The sequence below is a fragment of the Cygnus olor genome, chromosome 2, assembly GCF_009769625.2.
Source record: "Cygnus olor isolate bCygOlo1 chromosome 2, bCygOlo1.pri.v2, whole genome shotgun sequence".
Classification (NCBI taxonomy): Eukaryota; Metazoa; Chordata; class Aves; order Anseriformes; family Anatidae; genus Cygnus; species Cygnus olor.
The window spans coordinates 147485274-147513246 of record NC_049170.1 but is presented as its reverse complement, the minus strand read 5'-3'; the positions used below and the strand labels follow the sequence as shown (position 1 = coordinate 147513246).

General features: G+C 37.1%; 1 protein-coding gene across 6 annotated transcripts in view; it reads right to left on the bottom strand.

Annotated features, from left to right (window-relative positions):
* Positions 1 to 27973, bottom strand: part of COL14A1 (collagen type XIV alpha 1 chain) — a 127120-nt gene that overhangs the window by 46519 nt on the left and 52628 nt on the right. For 3 of the 6 annotated variants that reach the window (XM_040546969.1, XM_040546973.1, XM_040546971.1), the window contains exons 14-29: positions 27743 to 27882; positions 25847 to 25973; positions 25328 to 25467; positions 21748 to 21880; positions 19703 to 19774; positions 18797 to 18939; positions 15112 to 15241; positions 13922 to 14044; positions 12412 to 12561; positions 11428 to 11544; positions 9351 to 9497; positions 6868 to 6942; positions 5384 to 5523; positions 4324 to 4447; positions 3028 to 3171; positions 867 to 1031 (exon numbers count right to left, since the gene is read on the bottom strand). In XM_040546969.1, coding sequence (XP_040402903.1) covers positions 867 to 1031; positions 3028 to 3171; positions 4324 to 4447; positions 5384 to 5523; positions 6868 to 6942; positions 9351 to 9497; positions 11428 to 11544; positions 12412 to 12561; positions 13922 to 14044; positions 15112 to 15241; positions 18797 to 18939; positions 19703 to 19774; positions 21748 to 21880; positions 25328 to 25467; positions 25847 to 25973; positions 27743 to 27882 — 2070 coding nt within the window. Of the gene's footprint in view, positions 1 to 866; positions 1032 to 3027; positions 3172 to 4323; positions 4448 to 5383; positions 5524 to 6867; positions 6943 to 9350; positions 9498 to 11427; positions 11545 to 12411; positions 12562 to 13921; positions 14045 to 15111; positions 15242 to 18787; positions 18940 to 19702; positions 19775 to 21747; positions 21881 to 25327; positions 25468 to 25846; positions 25974 to 27742; positions 27883 to 27973 lie in introns of all 6 variants that reach the window. The other 3 variants (XM_040546968.1, XM_040546972.1, XM_040546970.1) reach the window with 1 other exon arrangement.

Sequence of the window (27973 nt, the reverse complement as noted above, 5' to 3'; positions counted from 1 at the left end):
AGTGTCAAATACGGCACCCTAGGGCACTTATATTTGGAGATCACTTTTGGAATACAAGCTCAAAAGACAAATAAATGCTACCATTGAGTATTCTCAACATTCAAAGTTATCTCTACCATTGAAAGTAGAGACTATGGTCATAAACAAAGAATTGCTGGGATACAAGCAACAATCTTGTTTACCATCTCTGACAACTCACCGTCCCATGCACAAGGACTCTTTAAAATCACAAGTGATTAACATCAGCTATACACTGCCTACTTCCTGGCTTATACATTTTGGGGGCATACAGCTAAAACCATGTGAATTATTGACCTGTAACCATTAGGTGTTTTTCCAGAATGTCTTCCCCGTCCTTTTCATAAAGAGTCTGAAGTGTGGCATTTTCATAGATGTCAGAGTTTGGGCCTGTTCTACTCTTTTCCGTAGGCCACAACTCTTCTAGTTTCTATGATAATATAAACATTAACATTTGGGTCTCTGGTAATAAATTAATCTTGTGATTGGAATAAAGATGAATGTAGCTAACTCTGCTCCTTCAGATGGTTAAAGCACACAAAATACAAATGCAATTAACTTTTTATGACTAAATTCTGAACCATTAACGATGTTTTGAATCTGAAGAAACTTTCTTACAACCAGTGGATCTATTCTAGATTTATGGCAAACAACCATTAATTATTTTGAAGTCATAACAACTTCATCTTGTTAATCTTCTATGGAAATAACATTAGAGTTACAATATCTGTATTAAATTATGCTTAAAAGATCTATTTTCAAGAATACCTCTTAATAAGAAATAGTTACAAAACCCCCCATAGTATTTAGCATTTATTTTAGAAGCAAGTATAAATCAAATGGCTAACTTGCTGATGCAGTTTCACAAACAAAAGTGATCAGCTCATCTTCGATCTTTGTAAAGGCATCAAAGTCATCCACAAAGAAGACATGTCTTTCACTGGGCTTGCTGCCAATATTAACTAACTCTGAATAGTCAGCATCAGCTACTCCAATAGCAAAAAAGGTGAAACCTGTAAAACAAAAAAGAACACTCTTGTGAGTCGTTCATTTGAGGAGTGGAAATAAAATATGAACACAACTGTATTTGCATTGGCTCTTTTCCTGATTAAATACAATGATGGAAATTTTATTATTATCCTATCACACAAGAAAATGCATGCATGTAATCAAAAAGAAAGGTAATACATTATCTGTGAGGTATTTCTTTTGGCCATTTGTGCTTAATCAGTTAATTAAAATTAGTGCTCAATTGTTTTTTTGAAGACATATAAGATTACTCAGTTTTTTAAAGTTTCAGCATATGTTTAAATGCTTTTCTAATTTAATGCTGTGCTGTATTACACATAAAAATCTCCATGCATTGAGTATATCATAAATACAAAGCACAGAAAATAATTTCCTGTAGGTTTTTCACAGATTTTGTTCTGTGCCATATATTAATCAGAATATTGAAGCTACTGCTGTCTCATGAGTGAACACTGAAATGCATTCTCATTTCATCAACAATTTAACTGCACTGGTCAAATCTGTTCTACGTATTAAACGTGAATGTATTTTGAAATTTGAGCCTGACTTCAAAGACTTAAATGAATGAAATGAAAGGAAATGGGAATTATATCCTATATGTTTGATGAGCAGCAAACTAACCAAAAGGTTTTCTACATTTTCCTTCCCATAAAACATAAAGAAAAACCCTGTCTGCATCAGCCTGAATATTATTAATGGACATGTATGGCCCAGGCCCAAATTTACTCTAGTCAAACAGTATTTTCTTTAAGTTTGAATGAGGCCCAGGGGCCTTTGTTACCTTCTGCAGAGCTTTTTGCATAACAAAACTTTGGTTTAATATATTATAACAACAACTTCATGTCTCATCCAACATCAGCATCTCTTCATGCTGGTCTCTATCACAGATACAAGTCAGTACCTGCTCCAACCTAGCTGCAGCCTGAGCAGGCAACATGCACAAAAGGAAATGGGAGGCAGGAAGTTATTGTCTAGGGTAACTAGGATGACATGTCCCAGTCAGCAACTGAATCCCCGTGATATGCCTTCTCCTCTCAAGGCCATTCCAAGTCTAATAGATGATAAGGCAACCGCAAAACTTACCTGACAGTTAAACATGTTTTCGTGTTTATTTGTTTAGGGACAGATTCCAATTTAATGACAAATACAGAGGTTGTTTTCTTGGTTGCTGTTTAAAAGAAGTTATCCATGCTCTACTATTTTGCAATATGTTATTTGCAAAGGCACTGAACTCAACATCTAACAATGATACAAGCAGGCAATGAAGCTCAATGACTACATTGGATTTCAGTAATCAATAATATACCCTGGTACCTTCAGAGCTGCTGAAGCCTAAAGGCAACTTAAAAAGCACAAATCTAATTTCTTCTTAGATCTCCTCCAATCAGAATGATTATGGCTTTTTTCTCCTGTCCCTTAAGTTTCATTCTGTGTGGCACACTGTGTCCTTAGGGTTTTGATACAACCCTTAGTATCAGTCATTTCTACATAACCAACTCTACATAACCAACCAAATTTGTGTTAAAAATAAAAAAAATCCTAAAGGCAATTATTGTAAGATGAGAGCAGATCAGAACCAGCAAAAGAACAAAGAGAAGAACTTCAAAGGACCTTTTGTACAGAATAAAAACACAGTTCAATTTGCTGGTTACCGTAAGACTACATTTCATAGACAACAGCACAGTTTCTTAGGATCGTGCCCTCTAAATTCTCCATTATGGGAACAATTCCATTAACTGCTACATGATTTTAGAACTGCTTCCAAAATGAAAAACAGTAATATTAATCACAAAAATATATCCGGAATCTAACCATATCCTAGTGATATTCTGAGGTTCTCAACATTTGCTGTTTTATTTAAACTTGGAAATTGTTTTGGAGCAAAAATTACCCTTATCTTTTGTCTAAACTTATGTAGTTATGTGTAATGAAAAAAAAAAAAAAGAAAATGTGAATAATTCTTAAATCTACACATTTTACCATCTAGTTGCATTTCTCTGGAGACTTTGTTCACATCGTCCTGTGATCGCCCATCAGTAATGACAACCAAAACCTTTGGAATGCCCCTTCTCATGCCTGCCTCTCCAGTGAACAAGATTTCTCTCGCATGCTTAATGGCTTTGCCTGAAAAAGAAAAAAATGACAGTGTGCTTTCACTGTGACATATATTCGATTTCTATTGACTTTTCATATGACGTCAGCTATCAATAAAAGGAGAAATCTCCACAAACTCTGTCTCAAAAATGTCTACACAGAAGTATGATTTAAGACCTGAATAATTATCATGAGACTGAAGAAAGCTGAGGACCTAGCTATAAATGGATTTCAGGAGGACCTGTTGTGTCCTCAGCAGTCTTTAAGTTAGTGCATTCAGTGGGTGTTAGAGATTCGGAAGTTTAATTTTGACCCCAACCTTTGAAAATACGATGGCTTCAGCCATCAGTTTCTTCAATACAGAAGGTGAAGTTCAAGAACATGACATGGTTAGAAAAGGGTACTCTGTGCAGGTTAGAGACAACAAAGTATTCTCCTTCTGCATTGTAGGGCATGTCCAGGTAGCAACTGAAAGTGCCATCATAGCATTTTCTTGAGAAAATCGAAAACGTGCCATTTTGACGCTACTGAGATTTGATGCAATGCAACAGCTGCTTGAAATTTCTGTGCAGTCTCAGAATAATAAAACATATGGTTTCCAACTCAGACTTTAAACCTTTCAGTTCTCATCTTTAATTTCTTCACATCAGAGAGCTATCCTAAGGGACTAATTAAAATGTAACTGCATTCAGTTTACAGACCTCTTCACCCAGCCCAGTCTTAAACATACCACTGAGGTTCAACTGTCCTGGCATTTAACCAGACAGACCCTCCACTCTGTCCACTATTTTCCTACGCGCTCTGCAAGCTCCCTCCCACCTTCTCTCTCCTCTCACTTTTGCTCTTGCCAAGTTGATTTCAGATTACTCCCCATTTCAACTTCCACAATCCCCAAAGTCACTCACTTCTGCCTAACTCGCTCTCCTGTCCTCCCTCCCTCCCTGGTCCTTGAACTCACTGTTGGTCAAAGGGGTGAGTGCCCAGCAGTAGATGGGGAGGGATGTAAACCACAGATTCCAAAGATTTTCTAACGCCAAAGCACTACCTTTCATCTCCAGGCTGGAGATACTACGTTCTCACTGTTTCTGCACTGATACCTTAAACTGCTTAACAAATGGAATCAAAATGCTGTACAGAGAGCAGCAGGAAGAAAATCTGCATCATAACCATGACCTTTCTCACCTGTTTTTGTATTTCCTCCTTTGTAGGCTATTTTCTGAATAGCCTCAAGAAGAGTCTCTTTTGTTTTGTATGCATTCAATTTAAATTCTGTCCTGGGATCATCACTGAATTGAATTATTGCCACCTGTGCATACAGAAGATGTGTTCATTATTAGAGCACCACCCAGTGCATCAGCAAAAAGTAAGCGATCAGAGCATTTAAAACAAGGATTTATCTCGTAACTTTGCTTTATCCTTAAATTGAATGCAGAACTTTTTTCTTTTTAAAAAGCTTTCACTAAATAAAATTTAGTTTTACTCTCTGCAGCTTTGGCAGCCACCTGATACTTTCTGGTTTCATTTTGCAGCAAGCAGGATGAGAAAAGTAATACCCACTTTGGCAAAAATACTCCCAGTCCAGCCCAAAAGCAAAATCCTAGTTACAGTACACGTGTACAGTTACTCACACAGAACTGCAGGGACTTTTTATTCAGTTTCCATGAATGAATAGCAACTTACAGTTAGGGAGCAATACTGAAGCAAGTAATAGAAATATGCAAGAACATATTCTTAAATATTGCCTCTCCCAAGTATGGTGCCATTCGAGTCCACTTCACGAGAGTGCACTTCAATACTATATACTGAATCTCTACAATGCACAAAATATATTAAACTTCATAGTCTGTAAGTGGTGTTCCCGAGTTGAAAGGAGATACTCACATGCTTAAACTAAGCATGAATGATGCACATAATCGTCTGAAGCACCGTGGGTGATAAATGAACTAAATTAACCTTTAATTTTTATTATCAATGGAATTTTTAGCTTATTTAGGCATAGACATGACCAATTCAGAGGTGACTAAGGTGATACTTAGCCTTCATGCTAGCAAAATTCATGTCATGAATTTTACCATATGGGATGTATAAAATAAGATATTAAACAAATACCGTCATAAGGCAGTTTATGTTTTCAAAAGAATTGTGAAATGATGTCAATAACTCTTTTCTGGTGCCCTGTATATGTATATGTAAACTGCCCTGTATAGTGCACATGCCCTCCCTGTCCCTCTACATTGATTACCTGAGTTCCATCAGGGCCAATCTTATCCAAAGCTCCAACAGTGCTATACAGAAAGCTAATTATTTTATTGAAATTGTCATCTCCAATACTCCAGGACCCATCCACCAGGAACGCTAGGTCAGCTTTGGCTGCTTTGCACACTGGGAAAGAAAAGCAAGTGTTCTAGAATTAGAGCAACACCTCAACTCCTTGGGAAATCTCATAAATTACTTAAGAAAATATTACTGTTATGAAAAGCCCTTTTTAAATGTTAGTTAATAATGCTTTAGCACACAGACCTGCTGGCACTGACTTCAGTGCAGGTGTAGAACCAGCTGACCTCCACAGGGGGTGAATGATGGGCACTGCAGATCCTATCACAGAATACACATTGAGGCCCTAACAGTTATTTAAAATCTGGGTGACCATTTTTATTTAGGTTGTTAAATAAAGTCACACATGCATTTACACAATCCCAGACTCTTTCCATGACACAGTAAGCAATAGGAGAGAATCTGTAGTCCACTGTAGAGGCTTCCTGTGGAAACAAGTCCATTCAAAACTGTTCACTGAGCTCTGTAGTGCCTAGTGCTCACTCCTCTATAACTGCAATATTAAGGAGCAGTGCAGGTATCCCCCATATCATCTTATTTCAGCATGCTCTTGCGCAAAATATTCTGCAGAGCTGTACACATGCCCACACAAGTTGCTCACTCTTTCCTGGAAACTGGGAAACTCCAGCACACAACACTACAGAATCCAAGTCTATTGCTCAGGGTCAGAATCAAACAGTCTCAAAGCAAGGTTAGTTTTAAAACATATTTCATCTTGAAGAAAAACATTCATCTACATCCAGAGACTGGGACAGAAAGATACATACCTGTATTTCTAGTTTTCTGCTGATTACTACTTGGATTAAAAAAAAAGAAAAATGATGCTATGCAGTTCTAAAACACACACACACACAAGGTCTTTTTTTCCTGTACTCAGGGATTAAATTCTGAAGTGCTGCAAGCCACTTCAAGCTGACAGATTTGGCCCTCAGTCTCCAACAATAATGCTCCCCTCACAGAAATATTTATGAGACTGTACAAAACACTACATGTTCAGTTGATAAATAAAAGGAAGTCTACATTTAAAGAGGAGAGCCTGAACACAGTCAACAATTTTGTCATTAACTAAAGTAGACATATTTTTTAAAATCAAGCTGTTTTAGAAGTTTAATTACCCCTAGGATATCTGCTTCAGTTGCAAAACATGTATGGTTTAGGAGCTGTGTAAAAAGAAAATCCCACAGACATTAACCCTCTTTTCTGCAAATTTCAACAATACAATAACAATTGCAGACTTTTGGCTCATTTAGTTTAAGCCAGCTGCCTTAACAGTGTAGTCATAGCAAATGCATTCTGAAAACTGACCCCCAAAGGTCTAAAAATAGTGTCAGAAGCAGAAAACATTGCATTGACACCTTAAAATTATTATAAACCCCCACATGCAGCACTTACCCTCTTTTGCAGGAGGGATTATAGGTGGTGGAGATGTTGTTGAAGGAGAAGTTGGTGGCTGAGTTGGAAATGGTACTTGAGAATAAAAGGAAGAAATATAAAAATGCTTGAAAGAAAATCCCAATATATTTTATCTATATTAAACACAGTATTTTCTACTCATCCCCATATTTTAAATTAATTATCTCTAACTAACTAGTTATGCAACTGGAAAAAAAAAAAAAAGGTAGGTGAGTGTACGCATGTAATGTCTTCCTCTAATGAGCACCTGAAAAAGGATGGAACTATTATAAAGCAATTAGTGGGTGCATTTCATTCTGAATGACACGATGTGTTGCTGAACTACTACAGGAACTGTCCCTCTCTGGGTGTCCCAGTGTAGCAGACCATGTGGCGGCACAATTCTTGACACAGCATTCTTAATTCATTTTGTAACAGGTCAGTATCCTTTTCCTTTCCGACCACAACCAATCCTTCATTACAGAAAGTAAGTCTCTACCCACACTGGGAGGAAGAAGAGATTAGTCCTGCAATCCAAAACTTGGAGAGATAGGGCAAGAGCAAGCCAGTGCCTGCATCCAGAGCAAACCACAGCCTGTCCTGATTAAAATTTTCCTGAATTCTGTGAAAGTCATGTTATGTTATGCTTAGACATGTCTAGCTATGCTTCCAGCTAGAAATGCAGTTCCTAGCACAGCTCCGCAGGACTGTAGCTTCCTTGTTTGCAGCAACTTTTACGAAGATTGCCATAGAGAGTTTCTGAAGACTGGTTAATCTGTCTCTTCCTTCTCCTAAAAATAAGCTTTGGAATGACAACCTCCCAGAAACCTAGTTGACTACATGACCACTAACTGACAGCATTTTGCTGCATGCAAGATGTCTGTTCAGTCTATTTTAATACAGCCTTGGCTGAATTCTCAGAGATAACATGCACACATGTTGACTTCCACATCTATAGCTGAGGAAAAGTTTCCACTTTGGTTCAACAACATTTTTTTTCAAGTTTTGTCAATGCAATTGTCATAAGAAGCAACAGGTGACATAACAACATCTTTCCTTCAACTACTCGGTGTTTGCTATATTTGTGATGTTTATAGACAATGGATAGAGTTAAACAACTTCAAAAAAGACAGCTGTCTTTGGGAAAGATCAGCACAAACAGGATTCATTACACACCCCATGTCTACATCCAGTTTCACTCCAACTGAAACTGATGTGATCCTTTCCATTGGCTTCAGCATGAGAGAGGGCCAAGCCTCTGAAACGTACAAAGAAACTAAAGTCCAGCACCTCCATGGACACAGAAGGCCAGGAGCTTCCATTTAGAAAGTCACAAGTTGCAGTACTGTGACTCAAAACCTGCCCTCTGAGCAACAGAGAGGTGGAGGCTGCTCTGAAACCATGTCCCTTTCTGATGTGATACAATAATCCGTTTACATGACAAACCATCTTTCTCAAATGGACATGTAGCACAAAGTGTGCTCTTCCTGATTTCTCCTCCTAACTCCCTGAAACATAGAGCACACAAAATGCATTCCTCCAAAATATCCGGAGAATCTTTGCTTATTTCTCCCTGCTCTGAGCCTCTGATGAGAATGAAGCCTGGAGAACCGAGAAGTGGAGAATTTGAATCATGCACTGTGGAAGTTCTTCCTATATATTAACCTTTAGTATGGACAGGTGAACTTGGAGGGTAAAATGATAAATATTATCTGCCCTGAGAGAAGGGTAACAGCACTGTGGTGTACAGTAATGTAGTATGAGAAGTGGATCACCTAGACTGAAAGCAGGCTTGAAGAAAGATAACATTTGAGTATGTTTATTTCATTCTGTTCATCCTGTATTTTCTTTCACAGTATTTTGAACTCATGAGAGTAGGGTCCTGCCTTCATAAACAGCTACAAGGGTTGTTTTGCTTTTTTTTTTTTTTTTTTTTGCCTGTCTCATGTTACTGAGAATAATACAAACAAAGGTTGTTTTCTCTTCTTTTAAGATACATAAGTAGATTGGATATCAAAGTCCCATTTAACTGCATATTATTCAGACACAACACATGGTGAAAATTTTTCTAAATGACAAAAGCTGCAGCATATAAAACAATCTCTATTTCTGTTTCTGTTTTCTTCGTTTTTCTGTATTTTTTCTTTTTCTTTTTACAAAGTCACAGACTTTCTGAGTATCCCCCAGCAGGACATGTTGTGAAAGGATCTAATCCACTGTCCCTGTTTCATTCTCATTAAGAAGTCCAGTACAGTTGCTGAATGTGAATTCACAAATAATACAAAGCTGTGGAGTAAGAATCCACTGGAGAAAGCAGCCTTTTGTGCACTTCTGCAGAGGAGTCACATTGTAGCCAAAAAATTAAAATCTCAGCTAAACGAAACTGTGTAGGAACAGCACATTTGTAAGCAAGAAGCAAAAAAAAAAAGCAGAAGCAATCAATCATTATTGCTGCTAGCTGAACTCGGATCTGCTTTACTCACATGTTGTCTCCATGATGCTTACAGCAGGGCCCTCTATCTCCTGAAGCTGTGTGTGGACACTGATTTTATATTCAGTCCCAGGCATTAGCTCAAAGAAACAATGTCTAGGCGTCCCTCCACCAAGATTTACCTCTTGCTTTTTCCCATCTGGAATCAAAAAAGAAATCATTAAAACATAGTTTCCTTTGCTGTTTTATTGAATAGTGCAATGTAAGTCTGAAATTAGAAGGGAACATGACAGCAGATGAAGGACAAGTGGTTGACATAAATCTATAAACCAGATGCTGCCTTATTTCTTAAAATTCACCTCTGTGCAGAGGTCTCTGTGACATTCCATCCTTCATATTAAGTAGGAGCTGAGGGATGTGTCAGATATCTGCAGGAAAAGAGATGAATTTCACCCCTTGCACTGAAGCTAATAAAAACACTAGCACTGTCATCAATGGGCTTTGGATCTGGTCCTAAATTATCAGAGTCTAATGAGGAATTGTTGCATTATGCAATTCCACAGCATCTTTTGTCTATGCCTCTGGTTCTCAGAGTCTGTAATCTGCTTAGTAATTGCAAAAGAGACTGAACTACATATTGTACTCAAGCTTCCACTAGTAACCATTAAATATGTTGGTTAAGGAATAGGGTTTTATAGGGTTTTCAGATAAATTCCATTAAATTCTGAACTGGAAAAAATGTTGACAATGGAAAAAGCCTAGATGCTGGAAATAGCTTCAGGCATATTTTAATAATAAAAAGAAAACCTTCAGCACAATTCATATTCTGTAGCAGCAAGAAGTATTACAGTGAAATATACAAGCAACTGCTCTCACGTTCTACAGAGTATAAACACAAAATGCCAGTCATTCACTGCCAAGGGAAAAAAAATCTGATGCTTATCAGGATGCATTAGGTTAGTATAAAAATAAATGATCACTGCCTGGATGAGACACATACCCTATCTGACAATCAAAATTCTTCACGATAGATGTTATTAAGAGGCAATTGTTCACACTTCAGCTCATTTTGCTCATATTTAGGCTCTCTTGGCTCAGTTAAACAATTCTGGCTCAGTTAAAACAGTTCTGGCAGTTATATAGATGAGGAATGAGGTACCAAGAAAACAGAATACTGTCTAGCTCCCAGCTGAGAAGAAAAGAGAACATGAGAGCTCTGTGCTCTCATGAGTCAGCAAAGACCTCTGCTTTCAGAACAGCTTGTCTGTATTTCAGGCCTTCAAATAAACCATATCACCACCTATTTGCCATAGCACAGAAATGTCATTATTCTTTTGTAATCAAATTAGTATTACTTTTCATGATAACTTTGATAGATGCCATTAAATGTTATTAACTACACTTCCCTCAAGTTATCCAAGCTATCTAATTTGTCACCATTCAAAAGTTCTTTCATGTCTACTGGGGATAAGAAAATTACTCTGCACAAACAGTGACGTCTTCCGGCTACACGTAACCTATAACGTAACGTATAACCTCTTCCGGCTACACGTGAGAATCACAGTGAAACAGAAGAAAGTATATTTCACTTTCTATATAGCCTTTGCTAAAAGCATCAAGATACCATGTGTTGCCACATAAAAACACCTCATGCTTATCCAGATGAGTAACATTACTGCAATCTACGGTTAACAATCAGCTGCATGAGAACAGACAAAACTGGACCCTGTTCTGACTGTGAACATGGTCTGGATTCAATCAGAGCTTTCCCTTCCCTTCTTCCCTCCCATAATCCTACAGAGCGATCCCTGATGGGCTTATTTACAATATTAAATGCATTCACTTCATTTTTGTCTCTCTCTTACACCAGTGAAGAGCTCACGTAATCACATATCTTCTACTGACAGATAAAACTCCCACCAATAAAAAGGATGAGTTAACATCTATTTGATATAAAAGGACAGAGATGTCCTGAAACTTTCAATGTGTAGATAACTCTTCCTTCTGTCCATCATTTCCAGTCTTCCCAGAGCCAGTCTACAGGTCTGACCACATACAATTTCTTAACTCATGCAATTCAGTTCTCTGGGTTGAGCTGCAAATGTATATCAAACGATTTAGTAACTTACCCACAAGCGATTCTAAAACTACTCTGTATGCAGTAGCATGTCTGTGAAGCTGCCACTGAGCACAGAGACTAGTCATGCGGACTTGATATGCATCCAGATCTGTCACACCCAGGTACACTGAAAATTAAATATTTAAAAAACTAGATTTATTCCTCAAATATGACACACGAGAAAAAGCGACAACAGAGTTATAAAAGTCATTTAAAAAAAATAATTTTAAAGGCTGCTTATAAAAATGTCATCAATAAAACCAAAAAAGGGAGGAAAAAATGTGAATTTTCAGATCAGAATTTAGAAACTTCAGTCAATGTAGTTAAGACTAAATAATGAATGCTGCTAAAAAGTCAGTCACTAAAAATCAGTATAAAAGTATTATAAAAGCACTACTTCTGCCAAAAATCCACTTTAAAATAAATTGAGATTTAGAGATATAAACATTAATTATACTTTTATATACTTTTATATATGGAGCTAGAGAAAAAAAAAAGAAAAAAAGAGTAAACAGATTTTCCATTAAAGAGGTTTGTATCTATTTTTAGGCAAATGTCCTTCTTTACTCAGGGTGGTGAGGCACAGGCACAGGTTGCCCAGAGAAGCTGTGGATGCCCCATCCCTGGAGGTGCTCAAGGCCAGGCTACATGGGGCCTTGGGCAACCTGGTCTGGTGGGTGGCATCCCTACCTATGGCAGGGGGGTTGGAACTGGGTGATCTTTAAGGTGCCTTCCAACCCGAGCCATTCTATGATTTTATGAAATGTTTGACTGGTAAATAGTATCATCTGGTTTATGATCCCTGTTTGCTAATGTCCAATAGATTGTAAAGCATGACATACTTTGATTAAAAAGAAATTTCCATTTCAGGAAAACGATTTGTGCATAACTGAAAAACAATTCCATGTGAAAATTTATTCAGGGAGCTGCACAAAGCTAATGTTACAGTGAAAAGCAGCCTGTAGAGATCTGAACAGCATGAAATCATTCTTACAGGTTTTGGCTACGCCTGTTAGGGCATCACTGAAGCCTGTTGAGTATGAAGCAAATACTTTCACACTGTACTCTGTTCCACTGAAGAGATTTAAAATAAGAATGGTATTTATATCATCCCCTACAAAGGTCTCCAACGCAGGACCAGGGACTGCAAAAAAAAGATGAAATAAAAAATTAGAAAAGGATTTGCCCATCCACCAAATTAGCAGGTAGTAAAAACAAATCTTAAGATTTGTTATCCAACATTTCATGCAATCCTAAAGTTACTGCTTTTTCTTCCTTTTTTTTTTTTTTTTCTTCTTAACATGCACAAAGACAGACACTTTGCTCAGAACAGTGTGCAGTCCTTGTATGGACAGAAGACCCAAAACACTTGGGAAATTCAGCACTGGGATTCATTAGGGCAGGGCTAGACACTGGCATCTGTTAAAACTCTTTTGTTCTGCTTCGGTGACTTACTACTGCCCTAAATAGGATGCCAAAGATCTCCTCAGTTTGATGGTGTGCCAGGACCAACAGGGGACAGCAGATGCCAGCCAGCAGAACAGTCCCTAAGGGGTTCTTATACAAAAGCATCTTTTAACACTGTGCAAAAATGATATTAAAAACAGAAAAGCATAAAACCGTACCAAAACAGAAGTACAAACAGTTCCCTTCTCACCTCTCCTAGCTGTTCTGGATAGACTTAAGAAACAATAGCATTGTCTTTGGATAATATTTTGTCTAGCTGCAAGGTGCAGGTGAGCAGATGCAGCATAGACAAAATGGTCCATGAATAAAAATGCAATTGCCTGTTAGGCAGGAGTAGGGCAGAAGTAAAAGTCAAGAAACCAGTTTTGTATTGTAAGGAGAAGGAAGTCGAAGGACAGGAGGACCACAGAAGAGAGATAGAGGAAAAGGAAAGGTGGCCTCTGAAATAAATAGGAGTCAGGGTAAAATGACATACAAGGACAGACTGAGAGAGTTGGGTTTGATCAGCCTTAGGAAGGGAAGTCTTAGGGGGAATTTTACTGCTGCCTACAACTACATAATGAGAGGGAGAAGAGAAAACAGAGCCAGACTCTGAGGCAAACAGGAAGATGACGAGAAGAAATAGGCAAAATTTGTAATGTGGGAAATTTTGATTAGATATTAGGAAAAATAATTTCACAGTGAGGGCAGTCAAAAATGGAACAGATGCCTAGGGAGGTTTTGAAATCTCCATCTTTGGAGATGTTACAAACTTGATTGGCCAAGGTCCAGTGAAACCTGTTCCAAGCTAGCCCTGTTTTGATCTGGGAGCTGGAAAGGATGATCCCCAGAGATCCCTCCCAGCCTGTATCATTCCATAACTCTACAAAACTCTCATATTCAAAAACTGAGACATCTAAGTTAATAGCACTTTTAAAGTTGTAAATTTTAAAGCTGCAACTATTAGATTTAAGTACAAAACTCAGCAAAAGATGATATTAAAATATAAAACGTACAGTCAAAAACAAACGACAAAAAAAGTCAGTTTAAAAACTCACTGTTTATAGGTTTGTAGACAATTCTGTAACCCATTGTTGGTGATGGTGGGGCATCCCAACTAATACGTAATCTGTTGTACCATTCATCTGAGACACGTAAATTTCTAGGAGCAGACAAGGGTACTAAAAAGAAACCACATTGAGCCTTTACAAGTGTAACTCATACAAGCACATGCGCAGAACTCAGACATGCACATGAAAATCATGAGATATCCAGTACTCTCAAATTTATGGGCAAAATTACCAGAATGAAAGCTTTGAAACAAATTCATCCTTGCAATTATGCCAGTGGATTACTGTTGATGTATTTAAGAAAGTTATATGAAGTTACACAAAGGGCTAATTTCAACTTTTGTTCAACAATGAATTTCCAGATTAGTTCCCAACTTTGTCCCTTGTTTTTTGTTGTTGTTGTTTTTTGTTTGTTTGTTTGTTTTTAAATATCAGGCTACTCAGAGATCTTTCATTTATATAGTTGCTTTAAATCCAAGTGTATGAAGTTTTTAAAGTATAAATCATGAGCTTGTGAACACTTACACTTTCAAACTGAATGATTTAAAAGTGATTTAAGTGTCTGCACAAACATCATTTCAATTTAGGCATAAACTATGTAAATTAGGAGAATAATTCCATTAAATTATACTACCATGACTAGCAGTACACAATGAGATGTTTTTCTATCAATATACTGTAGAGAGGCAACTTAAGTTAGAGCTGAGTAATCTTCTGGTACTTGTTCAGAACTCTAGAGATAATGCAACTACTTTTATAAAAAGCTCAGCAGTATTTCTAATGACCTTCTGGATGCAATGATCTCACACAAAAGAACATCTAACAGTACAATGGCTGGCTTGATACTATCCCAGCAGGCACAATTTACATTCTTTTCTGTATTAGCTGGGTTATCCTTGGTGGGTTATCTATAAAAGACTTACCGGCTTTATTACTCAATAAGTTTCTGCATATTCACTGTATTTGAATATAAAATACAATCTGTCAATTAGAAGCAACTCACTGCTTATAAACCGATGAACTGAGATTAATATAAAGCTCTTGCATCACATATATCACGCAAAATAAGCCCACATTTATATTAAAATATGTCGCTGCAGTCAAGAATGAAAGGCCAAAAGAATAAGCCTTTCTTCATACACATCCTGGCCAAAGATCAGCAGAAAAATTGTACTTACATGTTTTGCCAGGAGCTGAGACACTGACTCCTTCTCCATCAGCATAGATGGGCGTAATTGTGACTTTGTATTCTGTATCAGACAGCAGAGGCTGAAGTAGAAGAGTGTTTTGTCTCCCAGGCACCATTACCTGCAGAGTCAGAATACCAGAAACAAACCAAGGTTAATGATTAGGGCCAAAACCTTTTAATATTATACATGTGACACCATTTTTCACTGCCACAGCGGTAGAGCTTGCATTTTCAAATATTTCTGGCACTGTATGGTAAAATAAAACAATGAAATTACCACATCTTTTAGCAGATCTGCTGATTATACCTGAGCAGAATAAAAAAGAGAATGCGCCTATGAAACACCACAGCTTTGTATTAAATCTATGAGCTCCATAAAACAATGGTGTCATATTCATGACTAGTACTTAAACAACTGTACAGACAAAATAAAGCCTCTTATTTTATTTCTTCTTGACATGAAAACAATTGTCCAAAGCTGAAGCCATTAACAAAGGCTGATTGTTACTTTCTTTCTTTGGGGACAGAAAATCTTCCTTCCTTGGGATGAGAGAAAATGAATTCAGGAGATCAGGCAGCACAAACTGAGCAAACCAGAATACAACAGGTTTGTCCCATCCCCAATAAAACCCAAAGAAAATAAAGAAGCTGCAAATATCCTTCTGGACTGTTTTGCCAGTTCTAGAGGAAATTAAGCATTGTTTCTTTTAACACAGCGCAAGGTTTCGTCATAGCAGCTATTCCTGAAAACCTTCAATGAATGACTATGTATTCATTGGAGCCACAACAACCAGTGTAGTAGAAGTACCCAAGAAAAGCCTCACAGTCTTTTAATTTGTCAGTAAAATTTTAATTTCAGTGAGCCTCAGAAGCCTGAATGGGAGCTACCTGGCACAGGAAGAGGACACAGTAAAAAGAATACCAGTCTCTATTTCCTGCACCAAACCTGTTCTCTGAAGTGGTGTTACTGGAAGCAACAGTTTCAAGGTTCAAACTCTTATTTCAGACCCTCGCTGTCCCCTGCCCACTGTGTGAACCTATCACCTGAGCCAGCAACCTCACACATTTGGAAAGAAATTGAAAGACCTCTAATAAACCATTTTAACTCAAGGGGAAAAAGCAGACAGTGAGCCTCAAGGGGTTTTGGTGGTTAAAAGAGGATGCATGTGATGATGGCACAACAAAATTTTCTAGAAAAGAAGAAAGCTCTCACTGGATCTAATGCTCCAGGATACACTCAAACTACTTCTAAGTTTGTCATGTGATACACAGAAAGACATTAATCTAGTACACCCAGGTGTTGAGACTTGTCAAAGAAATATTTCATTTGTTTTTCAAAAATGGAAATGATATTAGGACAGGATGATTAGCGCATGACAGATTCCTGTGCTAAACTCTTGTATACACATACTCAAAACACATAAGTTTCTGAAAACCACCAAGTGTTTAGGTTTTTAAAAGAGGGGATGCAACCATTAAGAAGTCTCTCTTTTCCACATCTGCACATCAGTGATCTTCCACTGCACAATACAGTTTTCAACAATGAGAAACATTCTTGGCTTTAAGGAAGAAAAAAGAATGTGATCCTTCCAGCATGTACAGCACACCCAAGAAGGAACATGTAATTAAGGGCTTAACCCTTCTGCAGTGAAAAGTATTCTATTACATTTTTTACTCCTTGATTTTCAGCAAATTACATAAAGAATTAAAAAGCTTATTAATATTTTTATGGAAAGGGAGGAGTAACTGAAATTTAAATGACAGAAATCTGAGCCAAAAAGCCTACACGTCTACTACAGAATTGTCACGCTATAGTATATTTAAGCTCAAATTCCAAAAAACTTTTGGGTTCTGTTTGAGAAATGTAGTTCAACTTACAAACACTGCTTTTTTTAACATCCATGTTGCACCTCTCAGGTGCTTGAAGCCAAATGACAAACTACCTTCCTTCAGTTTAAAATGTGCTTACTTTTAAGTATGATCTTAAGTAGTTCCTTATTCAGTAAAGTATTTGTGCACACCATAGATCTCAAAGATGAAACATATGGTTAATCTGTTTGCTTCTGACCAAAGCTATCACTTGAGTGTGTACTTAAATAATTTGCAGAATTAGAGCTAAGATACCTACCTCATCTTAAGATTTTATAATTTTCTTCAATGACGTTTTGAGTCAATTCAGTTTCAATAACCAGAATTTAAACACCATTCTTACAGTTTTAATTTCCTTTTAAAATTGTAGTAAGTGAATATTATGATTCTATGATTAAAACAGAACTATTCATATAATGAATTTGATTAGGCTTTCCAGAGCTGAAATGGTAAATCTAGGATCTAAATTTCAGAAATTTTAGATGAACAGTGCAACTTTGCCACTGTATTGCATACTATACTATCATATAGTCAAGATAAATTCATAAAGCATGTTTTCCAGTCCAAAAGGAAACCACTGCATTAAGAGTTCATTTTCAGATTATAGATGAAAGATGGTTAGAAGTATTTTTCTACCAAGTTCTCATAAAAGGTAAATGAAAGCAAATTGAAAAAAGACTGACACATTTTTCTAGAAAAAAAAAAGATATTCAATTAACTCATTCTTGTAATATTTTTAATTGACATAGTCTGATAGACTTCAAAAAGAATATCACATATTTTCATTACAACTGTCCTACAAACAAGTGAGTCACATGACAGACACTAATGGAACGCTAATGAAGGAGGCTGATATACGGAATATTTTTGCATTCTGAGCTATTAACTTAGAAAATAACCCTGAACTTCACAATTTAATCTGTTTAATATATCTACACGCAGCTATTTCAAAATTCTATAACCTAGTGTTTGTGGAAGCCAAGAACTGCAATATTAAGATTTCCCCAAGGCAAAAAAAAAGAGAAAAAAAAAAGCACGTGACCTCCCAGCATTCTGAGATTATCTCAACAAGTCTAAAGGGCATAGGGCTTCATTTTTTATTATTTGATATATGCACAAAAGAGTAGATGTAGTATTCTTCAATCTTTCAGATATTTTCCAAAATCTTGATCACCAGAAACATTTTTTTCGGTAAGACTATGTTAATTTTGATCATCACATAGTATTAGAAAAGTAACAAATATTCTTAGATTAAAAACTGCTGTTGCTGTTGGGGCATATTCAGATTATGTAAGCAGTATGGAAGGTTTGTATTTTAACTTAAATTTCACTTATTTAGAATAAAATGAGACTGTTAAGAAAGGAAAAAAAAATTGCTGAAGGCAAAAAAATAACTCAAGATTGCCCTGAGCAAACCTTTAAGGATTGTTAAAACAAAATCTCAGGATAGCAAAAAGGCCTAGGAGTTAAAAATACAAACAAAACACTCAAAAATCTTACACAAATTTAAAAAATACAGGAAGAAGAGGGCAGGAAGCAAGTCTTTTGGCTTTTGACTTCTTAAACGTGTGTGACTGGGCCTTGATCCTGCTTTGGACTGCCTATGGCTGCCATGCATCAGGTGCTGTTAGGACTAAAACTTTGAAGCTCTATCTCGCAGTAATACCAAGCATGAATCATTTACTAATTGCACCAGGAGCGCCAAGTAAGGAGAGACCATGCCTTAGCAATTATTAAGCAATCATTAAGCAAACTTTTCAAGTTTATGAAGCCAATTCATAAAAAGCCATACAGACCGTTCTTACCGCTTCCTCGGCAAGGTCACCATTCGCAGTGAGATAGGTCACTCTGAACTGCTGAACATTGTAATCTGAAATGTCCCACATCACTCTCAGACTTGAGGTTGTTTCATCATCTATAACAAGGTTTCTGACTCCTGTTCGAAAAACTGTTTGAAAAAAAATAATTTAATTAATATTTTATCAATTCTACTTTTAGATTTAAAATTGTGCTAGTTATCACCAAGTCCATCCTAGGGCAGGCCTACTCAGTTCAGTCGTACTTGGGCTTAACCACATAAAAAGTCGAACAATTTAATAAAATAATAGTTATCCTATACTGCCATTAATATATATGATCCCATTTGCTTTATTTATATTACTCTGCTTGTGAAGCTTTCTAAGAATCAAAAGCTCACTGCAGACAGAATGTTACAGAAGAGAAACAATGTAGAACTTGTGAACCATAAAATTCAGTTTTCTGAACTCCCAAGAAGATAAATATAATCTTCAAAACTAAGCAAAATTCTAAAGAGCATTCTTGTTCATATTTATGAGGGAAAAGTGAAAAGAGAACTAGATTTTCCAAATTAGTCTTGGCCTCTGCATTGCTATGTAATATTTCTGGTAGCATTCAGAGTCCCTACACCGTGCTGGCTCCTCACCCACACGTGGCAGATGCTGGAAACTGGCTACACACAGCAGGGTGGCGGAGGAACGCGACAGGGCGTACCTTTCAATGGTGATTTTCGTCACCTGGGGTCTACACCTCAACAAGATCTTCCATAGTAGTGTGCCAAGCACACAAACCATGAGGTACTGGGGTTATCAGCCTCCCAGTACTATCTGCCCCTATATCTGGGTGTGCTAGGCTGCGGGAAGCCTCAGCTCTTTGCCTTCAGCATTTAAACTGTTGATATTTATTCCATTTACCTGCTATGGTGGGCTTAGGAGTTGTGGTACTGGGAGTAGTCACAGTAGTAGGTATTGTGGTAGTCCCTGCAACTGAAAAACAGTACTCAGCTCACAAACAATTCAACAAGATATGGAAGTCACAGTATTTATCTTGGATTTCTATCCATAACAACGAAAACTATGTGCTCACACCTACGAGCATCCCACACACTTCAGGCATTTCAGAGACTACAAGGGAACTATTCTTTTAGCTTACTTTAGGCACATGTATTTGCAGGATTAGCACTTAGATGTGCAGATAAGGCATAATTATAAACTGTACCATTACATAAGAATGGATATAGTCTTCTACATTTCTGGTCGAGCTTCCATGACTTCCGCTTTGTTCGTTTGTTAAGGTTGTTAGATAAACTGAAGCAAGGATTTTGTGAGGATGCTTCGCTACTGCCCAAGGAAAAACTGAAAGTACACTTGGCACTACACCAGCATCACTTGGATGGACCATAAGTTCTCATCTTAAGAGAATATTGAAAATTAAGCCTGTGATTTATAAGAATCAAACATATTTTTGAATTTACACATGAAAAATAGATGTTTACTTAACTATCCACCAAAAGAGAATGTGTGCATGAAATTTTGAAGAAACATTTCTTCCTCATTGAATCAAAAAACAGAAATGATCCACATGAGTTTACATCATGCCAACAAGTATCCTAACCTGCACTTCAACAGCAAGTTACTGGTACTTTAATAGACTAGGTAAGAAAAACAAACATTTTTCCCCATTAAAGCTCCCTTTGTATGCCAGAAATAAATTGTTGAACTGGTGCTTTTCCCATAATCTAACAAAGAGCATTCTTTTACACACACACACAGAAAAAAAAAAAAAAAAAACAAAACAAAACAAAACAAAACAAAAAAACATATCCTTCCAGTAAACCCCCAAAGTTTCATTTCTTAGAGAAAAATAATGGCAGCAGTCAAAGACAAGTTATCTTTCATGTCTGACAGTGCCTAATGTAAAGAGAAAGGACACTATTTAGTTAGTTAGTTGAAAACATTTATGCATGTGCTTGGTTAATGCTAATTTCCACAAACGGTACATTACTCCAGAAAGAGACTTGAAATAATAATACGCTTTTAGATTCAAACAGTTTTAGAGATGGGCATGGGGAACACTAGTTACTTGACAGAGAATGAGAGGAAAATCTTCAGTGTGATTTTATCACTTAGCAGATTTATCAAGTACAGAAGATGCATCTATATGCCCATGTCATCCAGCTGTCTGGCTTAAATAAGAATTCTACTTTTATTAGCTCAAAGTTAAGAATACATTTGTTTACTAAATAGCAATGGATTTACATACAGGACTAATTGTGTCATAAATATATGACTAAGTGTGTCTTTGAATCAAAGACTTTAGCAATCAAACTGAAATTGCTCGCCACTGTTTCAGTTATGATTATACATTACACTGTATATGATTTATCTATTTATATTTATTTATTTATATGATTTATTTTATTTTATTTATAAGTTTTATCTTTGTTATTTCTATATTAATTTCACAGGATACCTGTGTAAACTTTCTGGACCAATATTTCAGCCAAGAGTAAACACAACTCCTGTGAGTGAGTATAAATTACACAAATAAGAAAGAAAAAGGCATACTATAAATTGCAAACATCTTCAATGAAATTCCTGTAAAATAATTACTTTAAAACAGTTATTGCCCCCCCACCCCCCAGTCTAATATATCTTCTAATGGGGAACACTATTCTGAGACTAAATAATGAAATGAAGAATGTCTTTCCAGATCAATTGGTTATTAATACCACTGCTCAGAGAGGAAGCCAAACCATCATTTTGATTCAATGCCATCTACAACATAATATTAAATAAGAATAGCAAAAAATACAGTCAGCAAAGCCCTGCTGCTAAACCACCACATTCTTCAGTATTAGAGCTACCCAAAGATGGACAATATTTTAAATATTAGATTTATACATTAAATTTAAACCAGTTAAACATCCCTAAAAATTATAATCAAGAGTTTGTCTTACATGTAGCTCCAAGAACAGCAACAACTTCACTCTCACTTTCATCATCAAAAACTGCCAGCAAAGAAACTTCATATTCCGTGTTGGGCAACAAACCCTCAATAACATAACTGTCTGTGTCTCCATTTAAGACAACCTAAATAGCAAAGCAAGATTAAAGAAAATCAGTTCTACATTTGATTAATCTATACGAAGTGACTGCAGTCAAGGAAGAAAAATAGGTTCTCCTTTAAAATAAAAGAAATCTACACTCAAATATGCCCAAATTATTTATTAGGTATGTGGAAATAAAAACACTGTTAAGAAAATTAAAATTTTATTTTTTATTTTGTGGCAGGTTTGATTATTCTAATGTGCAAGCTTATACTTTCACCCACAATTAATAAATTGCTAAATCTGAACATAAGCATTATATTTGAAAATCACTAAAATTCAAAACATCAGTGAAAGCTATGTAACAATGTAGATTAACTTCCATTCATATTTCTACCATCCAGTAACACATAGTATGATGAGCGTATTCAGTATCTCCACAGCTCTGCAAAACACTCTTTCTATACCATATTTATAATCTGAGTTACGAGTCCACCCTTTTGCATGTGACTTGAGGAATACAGATAAATGCACTCTGCAAACAATTGCAATAAAAGTTAGGTTACTACTAACTCCAGCAAGCCCTAGTTGCCATAAGTTACTACACTCCTTCTGCCCCTGACTGCTAGGACATCAGCTCATCTGGGGTAACCACTCATAAGAACGACCATGGTTACCTCTGAGAGTTCAAACAGAGGCTCTTTACCATTTTTACAAGGTCTGCTTCATTGTGATAGAATGTGGTGAGGGAGCATTCATACAGATTTGATGACTGTACACATGAAATTTGAAATCCTGACCTGTGCAGGAAACTGGGGGCAAACTGCTGGAAGACATAATTTATCCTACTAACAAAGCTGGATCCAGAAAGGATGTCCACAGTTAAAGAAATCAAATAGATTGTAGGCTGTAACAGAAAAAACATTTGCAGCAGACCTGGGGGTGGTAGGAGATGCCTCATTGAGAAGTTGGCTATATGTCACGGTGTTTTAAATAGTAAATTTCTTTATTTTTCTTTATTCTGTCTATGATAGTAGCAGAAGATTCACATGTGCAATGTTAACTGTAAGCAGAAGGTATTACTTTGGATTTTTTTGTGTTTTATTGATTTTTATTGGAAGGGGTCAACAGATGGGCAGGAGCCCGAGCAGTAATTGCAGTGAAATGGGATGACTGGTTTGGGGAACAGTTATTAGCTTATGCAGATAAATATTCTCATAAAACCACCTGTCTTTGGAGTAATACTGGCAAGTTTTTAAAGGTGGCCACTGTATAAATGGAATCAAAATAAGACTTTAAATGGAAGTCAAATAATATACATTTGCAGCATAAAGTCTACTACAATAGCTAGCATAAATAGTGAACCGCACTTTATTCTTTTCATGACCACAGATTTCCTGAGTTGACAGATAGGCACAATCCTGGAAAAAAAAAAAGAATACCTTGGGGAAGAGGGACCCATCAAACAACCACAGATTTTTGAACTCAGACAAAGAAAACAAAATGAGAAAAATTAGTTGGGCCCATGTCCTCTACAATTATCAAATAATGAAATAGGCAGCCCACACTGTGTACTCTGGCACAGATTTTCTTGGGAAAAAAATCAGAAATGAGCTCGAGTGATTCTAGCTGTGTTCTAAGTAGGTACAATTAATATCTTCCTTTCCAATTCCCCAGAGTCTCTAGTCATGTGTGTCATCATGAAATTTCTGTAGTTAGTTACCATCTTACACGTAACTTTGGCAAATTTTCTGAAGCATAACTTCTATCACCCGCCACCCCCTGCTAATTTAGCCCGCAGAGAACAACACACACACAAAAAGAACACAAAACCCTGAACTTTCAAATGGAGAGGACGAATAACAGAAGCAAAAATAGCAACAAACACAGGAGTATAACAGCATGCATTTCCTACTTCAACCTACAAATAAAAGGTCATTCTTAAAAAATTTATTCTGGCTCTTCAGTACTAACACCCCTCTGAATTCTCCTCTCACATTAGTAGTGTGAGTGAAGTGAGCTGAGAGGTGTGTAATTCTCAACACCACTCTGTGACCCCACTCAGCTAATTGGCAAGTTGGGTCTTGGGAGAAAGAGAGGGAGCGCATGTTGTTTCTCTGCATGACTGATCACTTAGCTGGGAAAGAAGCTTAAAGAGGCAACAGCCTGGAGGTATTGTGCCATCCTAGGCCTGACCCCATTAGAGAGGTCATGCAAGGCGAACGAGAAAGCAGCTTGGGTATTTTTAATATTTCAACATACAGAAAATATTAGGGCCTCCAGCAGTTCTTAATGAATGCAACAAACAAGAAGAACCTTAGAAGTTCAAATATTTCTTGATCACTAATTCTCACGCTCTAGGGACACCACAGATACCATCTCACAAAAAAATTCATATTGCTTAAAGGGGTTCAGTGACAGCTACTCATTGGAACTTAAAAGACCTGTGCCCACTCACTCACCTGTCAATTCTTTTTTTTCTTGCTCATTCCTGTAATTTCTTTCAACAGTTTGCAGGACTACCTCTTGTCAGGTGAAAGAATCAACTAAATTTACAGAAAATGCCATACAACCTAATCTGGAAAGACTGCTTTCTGCCTTAATGGATGAAAAAATTATGCATGAAATCTAGGCACAGGTAGGAAAGGTCATTTTTCCCAATCATGTTCTCCCTGAGCAACAGTTTGCAGACATGGCCTCTCTTCACAATGCTGATGCCAACAGTGCAAGATGTATGAGAAAGTATAAAAGACTGAGGAATACAAAAGAAGCAAAAACTATGAGCGAATAAATAATGGAGGAGAGGAAATGAGAGACTATGAACAAGAAAGATTTGGGAAAGGAAGAGACAGTGTCTGTTGAGAAATACTTGGAAAAATTGAATAAAACAGAAAAAGCCCAACAGCAGGAAAAATAATTTGAAAATTTGAGCTGATGAAAATGGCATTATGGAGAAGATGCACAAGGGCTTAGAGAAAAAAATTAGAGCATGGGGAGGAAAAAGAGAAAGAGCCATTATGAGGGGAAAAAAAGGGACAGTCTAATAAATTAACTATGTGTAAACTTTTATCTTTCAAACATTTCATAACTAAGGATTCATGGGCAATTTTAATGAGGCCAGCTTATTAGACAAATGTGGAGCCTTATGTGAGGATATCACAGCTCTGGCTCAGTTACCAGCTTCTTCAAAGCAAAATGAAGAACATAAACATTTGAAAACTGAAGTACCATCAAACAGCAAAGCTAGTTCTATGCAATTGGCACATTACAGACGAGACTGATTTTTCACAAAAGATGTCTTCTGTTTTCACCTCCTCTTCAAAAAGAAACAGGAATATTGGTTTGATTATGGTTTAGAGAGCTTTGCAGCAGGACAGATCTTTCTCAAAGTCAACGGGCCCTAATTAATTGGCAAAAGTTGAAGCAAAGGTGACCTCAGAATAGAATTCCCTCTTCTGTTTCACACCCTCAGAGAATCAAGGCAACTCACCTCTTCAGATTCTCCCCCATCCAAAGGAATCCATGCCAATCTGTAAAACGCAATATCTGAGGATGTGGGTTTCCAGCTGACCCTAAAACTATCTGTTGATGCTTCATCAACTTCCAAATGCTGGGGAGATGGAACTTTTTCTGCAAAATATTATGCAAAAGAAAAGTGAAATTAAATTATTCTCTAAAACTTACATAGATGGCAACAGCAAGGAGACACCATTTTACCTGCAGCTTGTCATAAGGTGTATAACATGGAAGGTGGATAACAAGAGCACATCAGATTCTTTGCACACTTACTTGGGAGAGTGTTTTTGTAATTGAGGAGGGACATACACACAGTACATACTCTAACTGTACAAGCCTTGTAATCCTCTCTCCACTGAAGGAGCTCCATGCATATCTGTATATCTGAATCCACCGTCAGAGACAGTTTCTATTAATGGTCTTACTTTCCAGTGAAGTAAGAAAGTTTGGAAATTCTTTCTTGGAAAGCCTTCAAAAGTTCAGGCATACATACTTGTGGTAAAGCTGCCAGTAAGTGGTTCAGATTGTCCTTCATCATACAGGGAGAAAATAGCAACAGTATATTCCGTAAGGGATGTCAGACTTGTTAAGGTGTGTGTTGAAACACGATCGACTTCCACCTAGAGAAAGAATAATTTGCAGGCAATATTGATCATGCACTAGAAATAAAGAGGCAAAGTTGCTTTATATTTTCATGAAATTCTGAAATAATGTAATAATGACACAGAAAGAGAATATCATATAATCAGTAAATAAATTCTGTGGAACTATGAAGAATGATAATTTCAAGGCACCAAAGCTGACAAAATTAATTAAATATTGTAGCTTATGACAAACCAGAGGAAAGTAGAATTCAGCCATAGTAAACCCAACTCATTAGCTAACATACCAGCACTGTGTGTACAGGAACACAGAACTATAAGGAAATTTTGGGCTATTGAATCCAGTCTTTTACTATTTTGGATAATTTTTGCATAAACCATTATGTTCAACTTTTGTCATGAGAAAAAATGACAGTTTTATATGGTCTCTATCCAGGCAGCAGTTAACGTGACTTTGCAGTGAACAGATCACTCAAAGCTGTATAAGCTGACAGTTTATCAGTCCAACTATTCAGTGTCATGTTAGCTCAGCACCACGGGGGAAATGTTACCGATGCAAAGCTAACAGAAAAAATGCCGCCTGCTCTTTGAACAGACACAAAGGAATAGTTAAGAGGTAGGTAAAAACCTACTGATCATTCACTCACATTATAAATTACATTACCACAAGCCTGAGATGTTCATAACCATTCTCACAGAATCATGGAATATCCTGACTTGGAATGGACCCACAAGGATCACCAAGTCCAGCTTCTGGCTCCACACAGGACCACCCACAAAATCAAACCATATTTCTGAGGGACAGCATTGTCCAAACGCTTCTTGAACTCCGGCAGACTCACTGCTGTGACCACTGCCCTGGGGAGCCTGTCCCAGTGCCCGACCACCTCTGGGTGCAGAACCTTTCTCTAACCCCCAGCCTGACCCTCCCCTGTCCCAGCTTCATGCCGTTCCCTCGGGTCCTGTCGCTGTCCCCAGAGAGCAGAGCTCAGCACCTGCCCCTCTGCTCCCCTCGTGAGGGAGCTGCAGGCCGCCATGAGGCCTTCCCTCAGTCTCCTCTTCTCCAATGAACAATCCAACTGACTTCAGCTCCTCCTCATACATCTTGCCCTCTAGACCCTTCACCAACTTCGTAGCCCATGTTTGGACACACTAATAGTTTTACATCCTTCTTATATTGTGGCACCCAAGACTGCACACAGTACTCTAGGTGAGGCCACATCAGCACACAGTGGAACAATCACTTCTTGCAATGGGCAAGCTCCTATGCTGACATACATGTACTGTCTAACAGACAGCCACGTTATCTATATTAAAAGAAATCAATAGGAAGAGGTCAAGTAATTTCTGACTTAAATCTTAAGGAACCTAGCAGAAAGAAAAGACAACACATTGCATAGGTATGCTATCTTCTAAACTCAGGAATATAAATATTTCATCTAATATGTAAGAAAGGACAGATATGCCCCAGAAAATAAAAAAAATAATAATACCAAAAACCAAACCAAAACAAACAAAATAACATGATTACATCTAATTATATATAAACATTTTTTTGAGGTTAAAGTTGCATATGACAACTTACTTTGTATGGGATCTGGCCTATTTTAATCAGCCCACTTACCGTGATTTTATAAAAAATATTTGTTTGGATTTCTGTATGTAAGCAAAGCTTTTGTTGCTGCTCGCAAGGTAACTTTTATTTACAGATGTTACCTTTGATAATTACAAAGGTAGTCTGCGGAGGTGTGAGACTGGTTAAGGGAAAGAAGGAGCAAATAATTTACCTCATTGGTTTCCGTTCCATCTGTTTTAACATACATGATGCGATACCCTTTTACATTTTTGGAAGCAGGATCCCATGTTAGTTTAACACTATTGTGTCCAATGTCTGAAAATTTCAAGTTCGCTGGGGGACTCAGAGGCACTTGAAAAGGAAAAAGATAAAACCATGGGTTTAGCTGTGAAACTTTTCATGTATTGAAAATAAACAGCACATTTCCATTTAAAAACTCAAA